The sequence below is a fragment of the Salvia splendens genome, chromosome 13 (genome assembly GCF_004379255.2).
Source record: "Salvia splendens isolate huo1 chromosome 13, SspV2, whole genome shotgun sequence".
NCBI lineage: Eukaryota > Viridiplantae > Streptophyta > Magnoliopsida > Lamiales > Lamiaceae > Salvia > Salvia splendens.
In genome coordinates, this window is record NC_056044.1 from 4993345 (window position 1) to 5009087 (window position 15743).

Consider the following 15743-nt stretch of genomic DNA (forward strand, 5'->3'; position numbering starts at 1 on the left):
CATCCCTATAAATATATGGGTGTTGAGTACCATTTCATCATTCAATCAAAATACAATAATCTTCTCACATTGCTTTCTTCTCTAAATATGTTGTCTATACCATTTAACATGGTATCAGAGCGGGTTTGGACTCAGATAAGGTATCATCATCGTCTTTGATACCTTTCTCGGCCCTTTCCCGTTTTTTTGTTTTTCCTTTTTCCGCTGTATCTATAACCATAAGCCAAAATGTCAAATGACAACTATATAGTAACCGAAACCTCAGATTCATCTATGGCAGATGAATTTGCCCGGCAATTTGCCAACTTTATGCGCAATAGTTTTGCGATGAACCAACCAAATCCACCAGAAACAGCTGCCATGCCATTCAGAATTGACACGCAGCCCCTCCACATTGGTGGGAATAAGTTGAATGGAGAAAATTACGCCCTTTGGTCCGTATTGATGAAGACGGCAATAAGCGGTCGGGGAATGGTATCTCACGTCACCGGAGTGCCTCATTCTCCACCGCGAACCGATCCAGCCTTCATACAATGGGAACAAGCCGATCACTGTGTGATCACTTGGTTAATACAAAACATTGAGCCTCGACTGGTCAGTCGAGTTTCACAACATCCGACGGCAAAGCATATATGGGATGCGTTGGCCGTCACATATGGGAGCGGAAGAGATAAAATCCAGGTGTATGATCTTCAGTTCAAAGCAACCACACTGAGGCAAGGAAGCAGTTCATTAGAAGAAATATGGAGCCGATTGGGAGAGATCTGGATTTCAATCGACCAAAAACAGACGAACCCAATGAAATGTCCAGAGGATATGGAGATTCATAACAAATTCATACAAGATCAGAGAGTATGTCAGTTTCTCTATGCAATTGATAGCAAATATGAAACAACCAAGAGGGAGATACTGAAAATGGACCCACTTCCCTCCGTCGACTATGCGTACAACCTGATTCAGCAGGAGGAGACACGACTTCGAGTGTTACAACAGGCAAACACCGGCGGAGCAGCTGCCATGGATGGAATTGGAACTGGCCTCGCCATCCGAGGGTGGCAGAACCCTACCGGCGGCTCTCAGGGTGGCGGTCGCGGCAGCAACGGTGGTGGTCGCGGCAGCAACAGTGGTGGTCGCGGCAGTGGCAATGATAGAAATCGGCGAAGTGATGAAGAAGACAAGTCAAAATTGGTGTGTTCCTACTGCAAACGGAAAAGACACACAAAAGATTCATGCTTTGAACTAGTTGGATATCCAGATTGGTGGGAAGAGAAGCACGGCAAGCCGCCGCAACCGCAAACACCATGGAACCGTGGCGGGCACGCCGCCGCAGCAGTTGGAGGCGACGGAGGCAACGCCGTGCAGGGGGTCGCGCAAACCGCCGGTGCTGTCCAGCCAGGAGGAAGGACCAGAAATGAAGCTGCTCAGCCGGCGAATACAACCGGGGCAGCAAACTTCGTTGCCAGCGGAAGTGGGAGTGTAATTCATGATTGGAGTGAAGAATTGATGAGGGGAGAGGCGGCGCCCGATTCAGGTAGATTAGGGTTAGGGGGCTCTTTTATTGGAAGCCCCCAAATCTTTGGGAAATTGCAGGTTTTACCCCACCAAAATTCTCAGTCACAATTAGCCCCCAAATCTCCTGAAAATTCCATAATTTCCCAAACCACTTGCCAAAATCGATTTCAGCCTCTCGAGAAGCTTGGAGTTGTGTGTGCAGTATCTAATGGCCATGAGAAAAATGATAAATGGATTTTTGACTGTGGGGCAACCGATACCATAACATATGATGCCTCAGACCTTACCAACCTTCAGAAACCTCTAAAATCTCATATCCAAATTGCCAATGGGGAATTTACGGTGGTTGAGGGGGCTGGAACCGTTAACATTTCCCCAACTTTGCAGTTATCAAATTGTCTATATATTCCTTCGATGTCTCATAAGTTATTATCCATTAGTCATGTCACAAAGGAATTGAATTGTACGTTACTAATGCAGCCACAATTTTGTCTGTTGCAGGATATCCGAACCGGAGAGATAATTGGGCGTGGCACTGAACGTGATGGGCTTTACTATGTGGATGAGATAGCTCAAAAAGGGACTGCCATGTTAACTCACGGATCAGCTGACAGGAAAGCTTGGCTTTGGCATCGGCGCTTGGGTCATCCATCTATCGGTTACTTAAAATTATTATTTCCTAGTATTATTCCTAAGCATGACATGTACTGTGAAACTTGTCTTTTATCCAAAAGTCATCGGAACTCTTACCCATTAAGTAATACTCGTGTTGAAACCCCATTTGCCTTAGTACACTCTGATGTTTGGGGGCCCGCACCAGTTATTGGGGGGCAAGGTTTTCGATATTTCTTAGTTTTTGTGGATGATTGCACTCGCATGACCTGGATATATTTCATGAAACAAAAATCTGAAGTTTTGTCACACTTTACCCATTTCTATAACCTTATCCAAACTCAGTTTCACAAAACCATTCAGGTCCTTCGGTCAGATAATGGGGGGGAGTTCGTTAATTCTACCATGAAATAACTCTTCCAAAACAAAGGCCTTATACACCAAACCACATGTGCTCATACTCCCGAACAAAACGGTGTGGCTGAAAGGAAAAATCGATCTCTCCTCGAAATGACTCGTTCTATGCTTATAGAGTCAAAAGCCCCGAAACACTTCTGGCCAGAAGCCATTGCCACCTCAGCCTATCTCTTAAACCGATTGCCCACAAGTATTCTCAAACATAAAACTCCTCTACAAGTCTTGTCCACCTTCACAAAAATTCCTCCGCCCTTGACTCTTGAACCTCGCGTCTTCGGATGCTCCGTTTTTGTCCACATTCCTAAACATGAAAGAACTAAACTATCCCCTTGCGCTATCAAATGCGTTTTTGTAGGATATGGGGTAAATCAAAAGGGGTATAGGTGTTTCGATCCAAAGTCCAACCGGATGTTTGTTACAATGAACTGCAACTTTCTTGAAACTGAGTACTTCTTTACCCATCTTAGCGGTCAGGGGGAGAGTAATGTTAGGGATAACAATGATACGGACCCGCTAAGTTGGATCTCAATGCCACTGCCAACGCCAAGCAATCCTGATGCGGATCTATAAGAGAAAACAGTAAGCAATTCCGCTGAGCAAGTCTCTGATGTGGTAGAGTCCATCGTAGAAAGTGGCATCGCCTCAAATATTTCTCCGTTAAGGTTATCCACTGTAAGTAATCCTGTGGATACAGATAATTGTTTGGCTAACACTGTAAGTGCAGAAAAAAATTCAATTGAGGCCGAAGAAAGGGAAATTGAGGAAGTCGAGGTCGAAGGAGTTGACCCTGACACTGGGAGGTACATACTTCCACCAAGGTCAAACAGAGGAGTTCCACCCAAAAGGTATACGCCAGAGAGGATTGACAAGAAAAAGCGGTACTCTGTTGTGAACCTAGCCAAAGGCCATTTATCAGAGATGGCTCGGGCTTTCGAGAATGCACTATATGAGGAAGAAGAAATACCACAGACATGGGAAGAAGCTATGAAATACAAGCATTGGAGGGAAGCAATGAAGAAAGAGATTGATGCACTGATTCGAAACCACACATGGGAGAAATGTGCTCTACCAGAAGGGAAGCGACAAGTGGGTTGTCGATGGGTCATCACTATCAAAAGAAGACCTGATGGCTCGATAGAAAGGTACAAGGCACGACTTGTCGCAAAAGGCTATACTCAGACATATGGAGTTGACTATTCTGAGACCTTCTCTCCAGTAGCTAAGATGAACACAATTCGGGTGTTGTTATCCATTGCTGCTAATAGGGACTGGCCATTACACCAGTTTGATGTGACGAATGCCTTCCTACATGGAGAGTTGAAGAAGGAAGAAGAAGTTTACATGGAGGCACCCCCAGGTTTTGCAACAGATTTTAAAGCAGGTGAAGGGTGCCGATTGAGGAAGACCTTGTATGGATTGAAGCAATCTCCAAGAGTATGGTTTGGGAAGTTTGCTGGGGCAATGATTAGCTATGGATATACACAGAGCAATTCAGACCATACGCTATTTTTTAAGAAGCAGGGTGATAAGATCACATGTTTAATCATATATGTTGATGACATGATTATTACAGGTGACGACCTAGAAGAGATTGAGGAATTAAAGAAAAATCTTTTTCAGGAATTTGAGATGAAGGACTTGGGGAATCTCAAGTACTTTCTTGGGATTGAAGTGCTAAGGTCAATCAAAGGAATTTTTCTGCGACAAAGGAAGTATATCTTGGACATCCTAGCAGAGACCGGCCTACTGGAATGTAAACCAGCAGACACTCCTCTGGCAGTTAATCACGGATTACAAATCAGAGAAGGAGCCAAGTTGGCTGACCGTAGTCGATATCAGCGACTAGTCGGAAAACTCATATATCTCTCGCACACTAGGCCAGATATTGCCTATGCAGTTGGGGTCGTAAGTCAGTTCATGCATAAGCCGCAGACAGATCACATGGAGGCAGCACTTAGGATTTGTCGGTATTTGAAGGGAACTCCAGGGCATGGAGTGTTGTTCGCTAAAAATGGGCATCTTGAGATTCATGGTTATACAGATGCTGACTGGGCAGGGAACCCAAACGATAGGAAGTCTACAGCAGGCTACTTTACCTTTGTTGGAGGTAATTTGGTAACATGGAGAAGTAAGAAGCAGAAGGTGGTGGCTCTTTCGAGTGCCGAAGCAGAATTTCGTGGGATTAAAAGTGGGTTGACCGAGATTTTATGGTTAAGGAGATTGATGAAAGAGATTAATCTCCCTCCAAGCAAGTGCCAGTTGTATTGTGATAACAAAGCCGCTATAAGCATCTCACAAAATCCAGTACAACATGATCGAACGAAGCATGTGGAGGTTGACAGACACTTTATCAAAGAAAACATTGAGAATGGGATTGTCGAACTCCCTTTTGTTCGCTCTGAGGATCAACTTGCCGACATCCTAACTAAAGCAGTCAACTCAAGGAGCTTTGAAGATGTGCTTTCCAAATTGAGTTTTGGAGATCCCACCACTCAATTTGAGGGGGAGTGTTGAGAAAAGGGGAAGTATCAATAAGCATTAAAGAAGAATATAGTTCCAAGAATGGAGTTCCAAGAAGCATTGAAGATGTGCATGCATTGTTCCAATAGTAGTGTAGTTCCATGAATATACATTTATTGTAGGATCTCAAAAGTCACCAACATCCCTATAAATATATGGGTGTTGAGTACCATTTCATCATTCAATCAAAATACAATAATCTTCTCACATTGCTTTCTTCTCTAAATATGTTGTCTATACCATTTAACACATTATTGCATATTAATTCCCCGCTTAATTTACGGTTTAATAATCATAAAGTAAAGCAGCACAGTAGTGCAATACTTAATGATGATTATTTTGTGAATTTGGGTATGCTCGATAAAGAAAACGAGAGAGAAAAGAAACAATGACACCGAATCATTCGCGAGAACGGCTGAACATACAAAGGGAATGAAACAATCCGATAAAAAAAAACACAAGTTTTCAAATCTCGTTAATTAAATTCTCCAAAAAGATACCATTAAAACAAACAATAATATCTTTAGATAGACAATAAAAACCCTATTACTAATTAGAAACAAAAAGATAAACACGGGATAGAATTTGACTCTAAGTCAAAACTAAAAACAACTAAAAGGTAGAAGTAAACTTTTATTGCAATCGCATGAGGCCTTAAACCTGCATGAAACAACATAACATTAACTCATTAAGACAAAGGAAAAACAAAATCATGATTACATAAGAAAACCCCAATATAAAAAATTAGGGCAACCTCAGGTAATTGATGGCGATGCAGAAGTGTCCGTCTCTGCGATATCCCCAACCATAAACCCAATCCCCTTTCTTCAATTTGTTGTCACCAACAAGCTTGGCCCATTCTCCACTCATCTCAGCCACGCCGATGAAGATAGGGCTTTGCTTCAACTGCATCTTGTAAACGTTGCCACTTGGATCTATCGTTGGAACCTCAAGAAACCCTCCTCTCTCTAGCTTCTTTCTCTCTTTTTCTCTAAGAAACCACATTACTCTCTCGATCTCCCTCACGAAAAGCGTGTTCGACAAGTCCATGGCCTCCAGCGTCTTTTCAAACACTTCAAACATATCTGCTGGAGTTGCTTCTCTTTCAATTGGGACAAGGAAACTGCGTATGGGGCCGGTGCGGTTTTCGTCGAAAAAATCATATTCATAGACGACTCTTTGTTTCTTCATCTCCGCTGGTGTTGATTCTCTTTCAATTGGGAGAATGTGACTGCGAATGGGGCAGGTGCGGTTTTCGTTGAAGAAATCGTATTCATAGACGACTCTTTGTTCCGACGATGAATCCTCATCGTTCTTCATCTCCATTACTCTTTTGCTATAACTCTAAATATATTTTGTCGACGGAATGCAACTCTATTTATATTTATATAGGATTTCCGGTACTATTGTGAATCCAATTCAAGAACGAATAAAATTAATATTGAGAATTAATATCTTATAATTATTGTATATGATATATATTCGAAATCGGAGGACTATTATGTAGCCTTCTAAAATCAATGACAATAAGACATATCCAAGAATTGTGTATATCTTAATGTTATTTTATTCAATATAAAATTCCTGTTAATTCTTTGCTTGAATGTATTCTACTTTTTGCATGTTAGTATCTATGTTGATAAGATTATATATATCCTGGCATTAAAAATATTATCGAATAGTACATTCTTTTCTATATGCAAGAAATTCAAATTGTGACAAATCACATTTATCTTCCAATCACTACAACTAAAAATATAAGGATACTTTTTAATACCGTTAAGAATGCTAATTTTTGTATATAATTAAACTATAAACGATTCATAAAGTGTTCAGTATCCCAACTAAAATTAGGGGTACAAAATAGAAGCATCCTAAAAAAACAAAATATTAAGATAATTTTCCCTCAACTTAGGGATGCATTCTTTTGCATCCTAAAAGTTTTTTGCGGTGAATATATGAAATCCTGAAATTAAGTCTTGTTTAGTCCCCACCAAATCATGCTAAGCGCGAAGTTTACTTTTTTTTGCATCTTCTTCATCAAATTAAAAGGTTCACGAGTTCAAATTGTTCCATGTGATAAAGTATTTGGACTCTATTTAACATCGGAGGAAGACCAGAGTGCTATTCAATCATCATAACTCTGGTCATTTGGATAATTATAAAGGAAACTATGATAAATTAATTTATAATTTGGATAATTATAAAGGAAACTATTCAACCATCTTCCTCCTCTCCTCCTCCGTCAGCGCCGCCATCACTCTATCACGACGAGATTGTTCAGCCTCTCCCTCACGTCCGTGACCGCCAGCCTCTTCTCGAACAGCAGCGCCACTTGAGGGTCGTAGATTCTTTCGACGATGCTTCGGAGGAAGGGCGGCGGGAGGCCTTCGTCGGCGTCCTTGTTCTCCTGCGTGGGGACGACGTGGCTGCATCGGGGGCCGGTGCGGTTTTCGTCGAATTCGGGAATGACTCGACGACGTCGCATCGTCCTCGGCGTGTAATGCGGCGGAGGTGGAGCTTGATTGTTGGGAGGGGAGGCTGGTGGTGTGGTTTTCGTCGAAGAAGTTAAATTCGTGGATCACACTGACTTTGCGAAAGTTCGACGCTGCGCCGCCGTCTTCTTCCGTCATTTCTTAATAGTGGCAATGCAATTCAAGAAACAATTCTTCTTCATATACTATTGATTTTATTTGTGATGAGTGTGAAATGCTATTGATGTAGCCTACTCTCTTTAGTCGCCCAATCACTGGGTGATATTTTTTTATAAATTTGAAAATTGGATTCATTTTATTAAAGTTGTATTTTTATTTATTTGTAAATTAATTAGATTGGAAATTTTAAGTTATAAATAAGAATTGAGAAATAAATGAAGTAGGTGAATAGTGTAAATGTTTAATTTTTTAATATATTCAATGGTTGTGGGCAATACTTAAAAACATGTGAATAGAGTAGTACTCCGTAATCAATATTAGTAATATTACTCGTCCAAGTAATGTAAAAAAGAAAAAGAGCAAATAGCCAACAAAAAACCTTTAAAATTTGATAATTTTGATCCATTTCGTGACTCTAAAATAAAGTTTTGAATTTGTAAATTTCTTTTTAAGTCCTTAGATCTAGGGAGCATTTTGTACTTTTATATTGCTAACCAAAGCTAGAATTGTACCTTAGGTGTATTCAATTTGCAAGATTGTATCTCGAAATTAAATATGTACTGTATTTGGTTCATGAGATTCATTACCACAACTCAATCCTAGATGGATAATCATGGTATAATTAGTCATAGCTAACCCCATATGACTAAAATAATCTCACAACTCAATCCTAGATTATATCCTGGTACTATTTTATTTTGAAAACCGAACACCATCTACGATGTTAATGCATCGCAAGGGGGTTTCAACGATTTTAGTGAACTTTATGTTTTTGTACAATGAATGAATGTTCTTTTGAGATAAAGGTTTTCTCAAACATAATTGCTCTTTTCTAGTTATGTGTTCTCTCCTTCAAGATAATTTCTCCTTTCGAAGCGAAACCTTTATTGTAAACAAATTTAACAAACCGTCTCCTAAGACCAATCATTTTGGATCTTTATATAAATGTCAGTATCTTGTGCCGAGTCTGGGGTTAGGAATTGTTGTGAACTGTCGCAATTTGTTGTGAACAATCACGTATGTGCCATATCAACAACTATCTATTTTTTACGGTTTGGACATTTTAGCACCGTAGTGCTAGGTACAACTACTTCACAATAAAAGAGTATTTTTAGAAATTATGTACTAATTAAAAATTAATTTAATCATGTGAAAAAAAGTAAAAAGTATTGATATAAAATTGATATGAATATGATACACAAATTTATTATAAATTGGAAACAAAATTTCACTACCCTTTGCAGTGGATGGTCTAGCATTAAATACTAACACTAAATAAATTAATTGGGCCTATTGGATATTATAAAGAATTGAGCCTATTGTTGGCAATTGAAACATAAAATGAACATAAAAAAATATCCCACATCGGTGTACACAAAGAGCTTAATCCACTATATAAGTCTCATGGGCCTCTCCTCCTATCACCAATTGATTTTAGGATGGAACCCATGGATTTCTATCATAGTATCAGAGCGGGTCACCGATTGTGGGCTAAAATTGACTAACCCAGCAGTATAACTGGGCTGAAACCGAAAAAATGACTGACCCATCAGTATAACTGGGCTGAAAATTTGGGCCAGTGGTCCAACCGATCGAAAAAAAATTGGGCCGATTGTCCAATCGATCATAAAAAAGTCCAACCCCTCCAAGATTCACCTTGAAGGGTTTGAAAAAGTCCAACCCCTCCAAGATTCACCTTGAAGGGTTTGAGGGAGGGTGTTGGCAATTGAAACATAAAATGAACATAAAAATATCTCACATCAGTGTACACAAAGAGCTTAATCCACTATATAAGTCTCATGGGCCTCTCCTCTTATTACCAATTGATTTTAGGATGGAACCCATGGATTTCTATCACCTATATATTCATATAGTTCACTATGGTGTAATAGAAAACCCAACATATGTAATGTAACTATATAGTATTGCATTGGACATGCTACGTCAAAGTCAATAACTGAACGGATATACAGATTGGATAAAATTATAGTCTTTGTGAAAGTCTAAGCATATAATAACACATTTATAAAGTTTATATGCAAGGTCAATCAACACCCAAAATTCATAAAAATAATGAATAAGACAAAAAGGGCTAAACGTGAGCTACAGACCTAGTCGTGGTCTCCGCGGCGAGCCACCCGCAACGGTGACTCGATGCCATCTCTTCCCACCGGGACAAGTTGTCTCGTCTGCATGAGCACCGTTGTGGATGCTCTTAGTTGTGTAAAATATAGTAAACAAATGTTTTTAGAAGTACTCCCCCGTTCCATTAAATATAAAATATTTATTTTTCGGTAAGGATTTTATATAATGTTGTTTTGTGAGTTAATGAAGAAAAAATAAAGTAAGAGAGATGAAAAAGTAGAGATAATTTTATTTTCATTTTAAGAAATGTTTTATTTTTAATAGGCCAGGGGAGTACTCTTATAAATTAATTAATTTTAGTGAACTAAAGAAATTGACACTAATTTTGGGCATTTGTAATATAATTATGTAAAAGATACAATCTCTGGCCGTTTGCTTCGGTTCAACGTACAATGTACTCTATCTATCACGGGGAAGATGACATATTTTGGGATTGTATTGGATTTTATACCCTCTTATTTTAAGGAGTTTAAGTAGAGAGAAAATAGTGATAAATGTGTTAAAGTATCAAAAATGAATAAAATAAGAAAAAAAATTAATGATTTAAAATAGGAGACATAAATAAAGTAAATAAATAGAAAGTTGAATGTTTGAATTATTTTCTAATTTTGTTATTCCTACTTGATTTGTCGAATATAATCACCCAATTATCCATATGTAGTTCGAGAAACAACAAATCGAAAAAGGGGTGCAATCGCAGGAGGAGTGGATGCGTCAACATTGAATGACTGATTGAGAAAATTGAATGATCAAGATGTATAGCTCAAGAAATTAAAGTTGATTAGTTTGTTGGTTAAATAATTAAGTCTAAAGGTCAATTTTAATCCTTAACATATTGCGATTTTTTTTATTTTGGTCCAAAACATTATCCTTTGAATTATTTTGTCCCTCACAAATAAAAACGGATCATATTTGGTCCATTTTGGACAGTTCCGTCAAATTATTGACAGAAATCCCTCCCTCCAGCATCTCCACTGCCACGCTCCACCGTACCATCACCTTCGGTCCTCCTCCTCCCTCACCAAACTAATCCAGCTCACTGCCACTGCACCATGCTCCTACCTCCTTCTCCAACACGATTTCTCCTTCACCTACGGCCCGCCGCCAGTCCTCGCCGCCTACACACCGCCGCCGCACTGCCCCTCCCCAAGCTCAGCCAAAATCGTCCTCGAGTGCACGGCGACGTGCAAGGGCAGGCAATTCGACCGACGCCGCCTGGCGCCGCCTCTTCCCCGACGACCTCTGCTCCTCCGCCCCCCACGGCGTCGTCTGCGACTTCTTCTACACCCCCGCCATACCTCGCACGTCACCGAGCTTAGCTTCGGATATGTCTCCGACGACACCCCCAACCCCCCCCCCACCCTAACTCCACCCTCACCCCGCAATTCCTCGTTAGAGGAGCTGATCTTCATCGAGATCGGCGGCGCCGATGGCCTCCTCGTGAGGTTTAGGTCAAATTTTAGGGTTTCCGTCAAATTTTAACGGAACCGTCCAAAATGGACCAAATGTGACCCGTTTTTATTTGTGATGGACCGAATAATTCAAAGATAATATTTTTGACCAAAATCAAAAAATCGCAATATGTTAAGGATCAAATGCGCCTTTTAGTCAATTATTAAATTAATGATAGCGTAGCCCAAACAATACAAATGGACATGTCACATCGTAAGGGTAAATCTGTAATTTAGCTTCCTCGAGATATAAATACATGTCTCCATCTTCTTTTCGCGGAATTGCGTCTGTATATGGCTTCGCATTTTGTGTTTCTGTTTCTGCTTGTGGTGTGTTTGATTTGGAAAGAAGTAGTGATTGTTTCTTCTCAATCAATAAATTATTCAAACCCCAATTCCAAACAAGTACTAAGCTTTTCCTTACTCACCACTTCCTTGTATATTTATGCATCGTTTTATAACTTTCATTTTTGTGTGGCAGTACGGCTTTTGGGAAGGAGATGCTGATAAAATATTAGATTCTTGGAGCATTTTAAATCAAGAGATTTCAGGTTCTAATTTGGCACTACTTTCTTATCTGTTGTTTAACGATGTACTACTAGTATTAAGTTAAATTAATTACTAGGAGTATTATTAATGTTTTGTTTTTTATGTGATTAATTAATATCGTAATGCAGGTTATGATAATTCATCACATCTGAATCGAAGCAGCCTCCCACCAGATTTTATATTTGGTGCTGCATCATCGGCCTATCAAGTAGACATTAATTCATCGAATAGTTTCTGCTAGACATTTTAATCAAACTAGAGATGTTATTAATATTTTTTTGTTCCCATTCATAATTGCAATTATTGAAGATAAAATTTGTGTGGTTTATAATTTTGTGACAATGGAAGTATGAGGGAGCTGCATTTGAAGGGGGGAAAGGAATAAGTGTGTGGGACACATTCAGCCACACACCAGGTTTAATTTAATGTTTATATTATAATATGCTCTCGAATAATTTTTTAATGTTTATTTTATAAATTCTTAAAATTGTGACATTTACTGAAATTAAAAGTTTGCAGGCAAAATATCAGACGGGACCAACGGTGATGTGGCTACAAACTTCTACCATTTTTATAAGGTTTAATTTGTTATTCCTATCTTTTTCTTAACAATTTGGTAAGTAAGATAGATAATTCGTCTATCTTATATTTATATGATCTAAAGTGTATATTTTCATCATGTTTTGACCATTTGGATTATCTAATTTTGTGTTTGAATGGTTAAATAACTGTATATGATTAAAATGCAAAATTAGAATTCCTGTTTTATAGTCGTGCAAAAATACATAAAATTGGGGACAAACTAAAACCAAATTTGGTGGCACAGTATTTTTGGAATTTTGTATTGTATGTTGAAGTATATATAAGTAAATACTCAATGTAATTTTGGAGCTATAACATAATACTAATGATTTAATTAGATCAGTAGAGATGCGAGCTGCTGGCTATCCATCACATACCATATCATGCAAATCAAACATTTGTTGAATTGAAATATTTTCTACCCTAACACTTTCATTGAAAATCAAAGTGTTTCAATTAAAATGTTATTATCGAGTTTTCCAAAACTTGCATTTGAATAAATTAATAATTGATGTGGAAATTTGATTTGGCAGGATGATGTAAAGTTGCTGAAGACTTTAGGAGTTGATGCTTTCAAAATGTCCATCTCTTGGCCTCGAATATTACCTCGTAAGAATAAGTAAATTGATGGGATATTTTATATTACTTCCTTATAAACTCATTAGTTATAATTTGTAACAAAATATGGAACTTACAAAGTGTCCAAAATTAAGTATACCCAAACATCCTTAGTAGAGTTCATTTTGTTAACATAACCGAATTATTTATTATACAAAAACTCTTATCAGTTGGGAAGCTAAGTGGTGGAATCAACAAAGAAGGAGTAGCCTTTTACAACAACCTTTTGAATGAGCTCATATCAAATGGTAATCTTATTTCTTGAAAGATTTATGTATTGAAAGATAATATTTTATATAGAATTGCATCATAACTTATAACATTTGATCCCATGCATAATTTTTTTTATTGAACAAGAAACCACACAAAAATAGCTGGACTTTTTCTCCAATTTTTCATTTAGGTTGCATTTTATTTTTCTTAACTTGTTTTTCCCAATTTCTTTGGATGGATGGATGTAAAGGTATAACCCCATTTGTGACACTATTTCATTGGGACGTTCCTCAAGCACTAGAAAATGAGTATGGAGGTTTCCTAAGTCCACTCATTATGTAAGTCAATCAATGTATATAACTATTGATTAAGCAAAATAAAATGATAGTACTAAACATAGTACTTATATATTTTGGGGTTTTCAGAGATGATTTTAGAGATTTCGCAGAAGTTTGTTTCAAAGAATATGGCGATCGAATTAAGCATTGGATTACAATAAACGAGGCATATATGTTCTCTCTAAATGGATATGATGGAGGTTTGTACGGAGAGTTAGCCCCTGGGAGATGCTCCTCTTGCCCTCGAGGTGACTCTGCAAACGAACCTTACATCGTCGCTCATCGTTTGCTTCTCTCTCATGCCACAACTGTCAAACTATACAAACACAAATATCAGGTTTGAATTCATCATTTGCATGCATAATATATTGAAACTTCATTAATCATTTTATTCACTATATTGATATACATTTACATTTGCATGCACAATAATATATTGAAACTTCATTAATCTTTTTATTCACTATATTGATATATATTCGTGGATAGACAACTCAAAAGGGTGAAATAGGCATAACACTATATTCCAACTGGTTTGTACCTTATTCGAGCACCGACCTCGATATCAAAGCTGCCGAAAGAGCCCTTGAATTTATGTATGGATGGTGAGTTACGAGTAAAATACATATATAATTTGATCGATATTGTAAATGTGAAATATATTTGCATTGTAAATGTAGGTTTATGAATCCAATAGTAGAAGGAGATTATCCAGCAGTAATGCGTTCCATTGTAAAAAATCGGTTGCCAAATTTTACAAAGGAGGAAAGCTCAATGTTGAAAGGGTCATTCGATTTCATAGGATTGAATTATTATACAGCAAATTATGCAGCACATATCTCCACTCCCAATCCCAATATCAGCTGCTCCACTGATAATATGGTTCATTTTTCTTGTAAGTTAATTATTAGATTTTTTTATTCCGATGAATTTATTCTTGTTTGGATCATGCAAAATATTAGTGATTTCAAAATATTCTCATAAATAAGAAAAAATATAGAATGTAAAATATCTGCTTTCGTTTTTATGTTTATTGACTTTCATTTATTTTTTTTACGATTTGGCAGTGGATATTGATGGTGTGCCAATTGGTGAACCGGTAAGTTGTAAATTTGATCGTAATGCCTTGTTTTTTTGGTTATCATAATTTTAGAAGGCTTAATTTGGTTTTAGTGATTCAGCAAGATCCATAGAGAAACAAGTTGAATTAAATATTTAATGTATGATTTGATCCGTGATGGATAATTTGTACATAGCGATCTAATTAATGATAAAATTTTAGACTGCAGTTAGCCTTTTATGTGTCTATCCACAAGGACTTCATGATATTCTACTCTACACCAAGCAAAAATACAATATTTCCAAAGTTATTTACATAACAGAAACAGGTATTTGAAAATGTTCTTTTTTTTATTACTATATGTATGTATTTGTACTGGTAGATGTTTATTTTTTTAAAACATTATCTTTTTAATTTTAGGTAGAGCTGACTTTTACAATAGCAGTACAGAAGACCAACAACGAATTGATTTTTACTATGGTCATATTAGAGCTGTTCAACAAGCCATTGAGTAAGTATTTCTTTTCATGCATATAGTATTATTGTGAAATAATAGACCTATATATATACAACAAATGTTATTAATATAGTAATTTTATTTCTTTATGACAGGAAGGGTGTAAATGTAAAGGGCTTTTTCGCATGGTCATTTTTGGACAATTTTGAATGGGCATTGGGTTACACGATTCGATTTGGGTTTTATTACGTGGATTTCGAGAATGGGCTTAAAAGAATTCCTAAACGATCTGCTTTATGGTTTAAGAATTTCCTCAACTACAAGTAAAAATTGTTCTTGTGTGCATATGTTGATCTAGTAGTAGAGTGGTTAATATTTGTACTAGAGATTACGGATTTGAATCTACTAGGGGTGTCGAAACGGATACCCGCGGGTACCCAAACCCGATTTTGCAGGTACCCGTACCCGAAAACTTCAATATTACACTACCCAATCCCGACCCATATAGTTAAACGGGTAACCCATACCCGCATCGGGTATCCCAAACCCACAGGCATAATTTGAATTGTGTATTATATTATTCAATGATATTATACTTTTAGTTTTCGCTTATCA

General features: G+C 37.6%; 3 protein-coding genes across 3 annotated transcripts; 2 read left to right on the top strand and 1 right to left on the bottom strand.

Annotated features, from left to right (window-relative positions):
- Nucleotides 1-915: 915 nt before the first annotated feature.
- Nucleotides 916-5592, top strand: LOC121760368 (uncharacterized transmembrane protein DDB_G0289901-like). Its single transcript, XM_042156050.1, has 4 exons — nt 916-1141; nt 1256-1531; nt 3236-3386; nt 5589-5592. The coding sequence occupies exons 1-4, from the start codon at nt 916-918 to the stop codon at nt 5590-5592; spliced, it is 657 nt and encodes a 218-aa protein (XP_042011984.1).
- Nucleotides 5593-5634: 42 nt separating this feature from the next.
- LOC121761737 lies at nt 5635-6391 on the bottom strand. The gene is made up of 2 exons (XM_042157362.1): nt 5816-6391; nt 5635-5721 (listed from the first exon to the last, which is right to left on the bottom strand). The coding sequence occupies exons 1-2, from the start codon at nt 6385-6387 to the stop codon at nt 5664-5666; spliced, it is 630 nt and encodes a 209-aa protein (XP_042013296.1). The 5' UTR covers nt 6388-6391; the 3' UTR covers nt 5635-5663.
- A 5214-nt stretch (nt 6392-11605) lies between these two features.
- LOC121760369 (beta-glucosidase 13-like) lies at nt 11606-15743 on the top strand. Its single transcript, XM_042156051.1, has 15 exons — nt 11606-11716; nt 11793-11862; nt 11989-12068; nt 12209-12275; nt 12380-12438; nt 12976-13051; nt 13231-13308; nt 13524-13611; nt 13699-13948; nt 14101-14216; nt 14292-14506; nt 14679-14710; nt 14894-14999; nt 15092-15182; nt 15284-15743. Exons 1-15 carry the CDS (start codon nt 11606-11608, stop codon nt 15453-15455), a joined length of 1611 nt encoding a protein of 536 aa, XP_042011985.1. The 3' UTR covers nt 15456-15743.

Bases quoted from the DNA above. Each gene is read 5' to 3' on its own strand.
- LOC121760368 (XM_042156050.1), top strand. From the start codon at position 916: ATGGACCCACTTCCCTCCGTCGACTATGCGTACAACCTGATTCAGCAG. The intron at 1,142-1,255 runs GCAATGATAGAA...TTGGATATCCAG, and splicing joins CAGTGGTGGTCGCGGCAGTG to ATTGGTGGGAAGAGAAGCAC. The intron at 1,532-3,235 runs GTAGATTAGGGT...CTGTGGATACAG, and splicing joins AGAGGCGGCGCCCGATTCAG to ATAATTGTTTGGCTAACACT.
- LOC121761737 (XM_042157362.1), bottom strand. From the start codon at position 6,387: ATGGAGATGAAGAACGATGAGGATTCATCGTCGGAACAAAGAGTCGTC. The intron at 5,722-5,815 runs GTTGCCCTAATT...TGTTTCATGCAG, and splicing joins ATCGCCATCAATTACCTGAG to GTTTAAGGCCTCATGCGATT.
- LOC121760369 (XM_042156051.1), top strand. From the start codon at position 11,606: ATGGCTTCGCATTTTGTGTTTCTGTTTCTGCTTGTGGTGTGTTTGATT. The intron at 12,069-12,208 runs GTAGACATTAAT...TGACAATGGAAG, and splicing joins CTGCATCATCGGCCTATCAA to TATGAGGGAGCTGCATTTGA. The intron at 15,000-15,091 runs GTATTTGAAAAT...TTTTAATTTTAG, and splicing joins TATTTACATAACAGAAACAG to GTAGAGCTGACTTTTACAAT.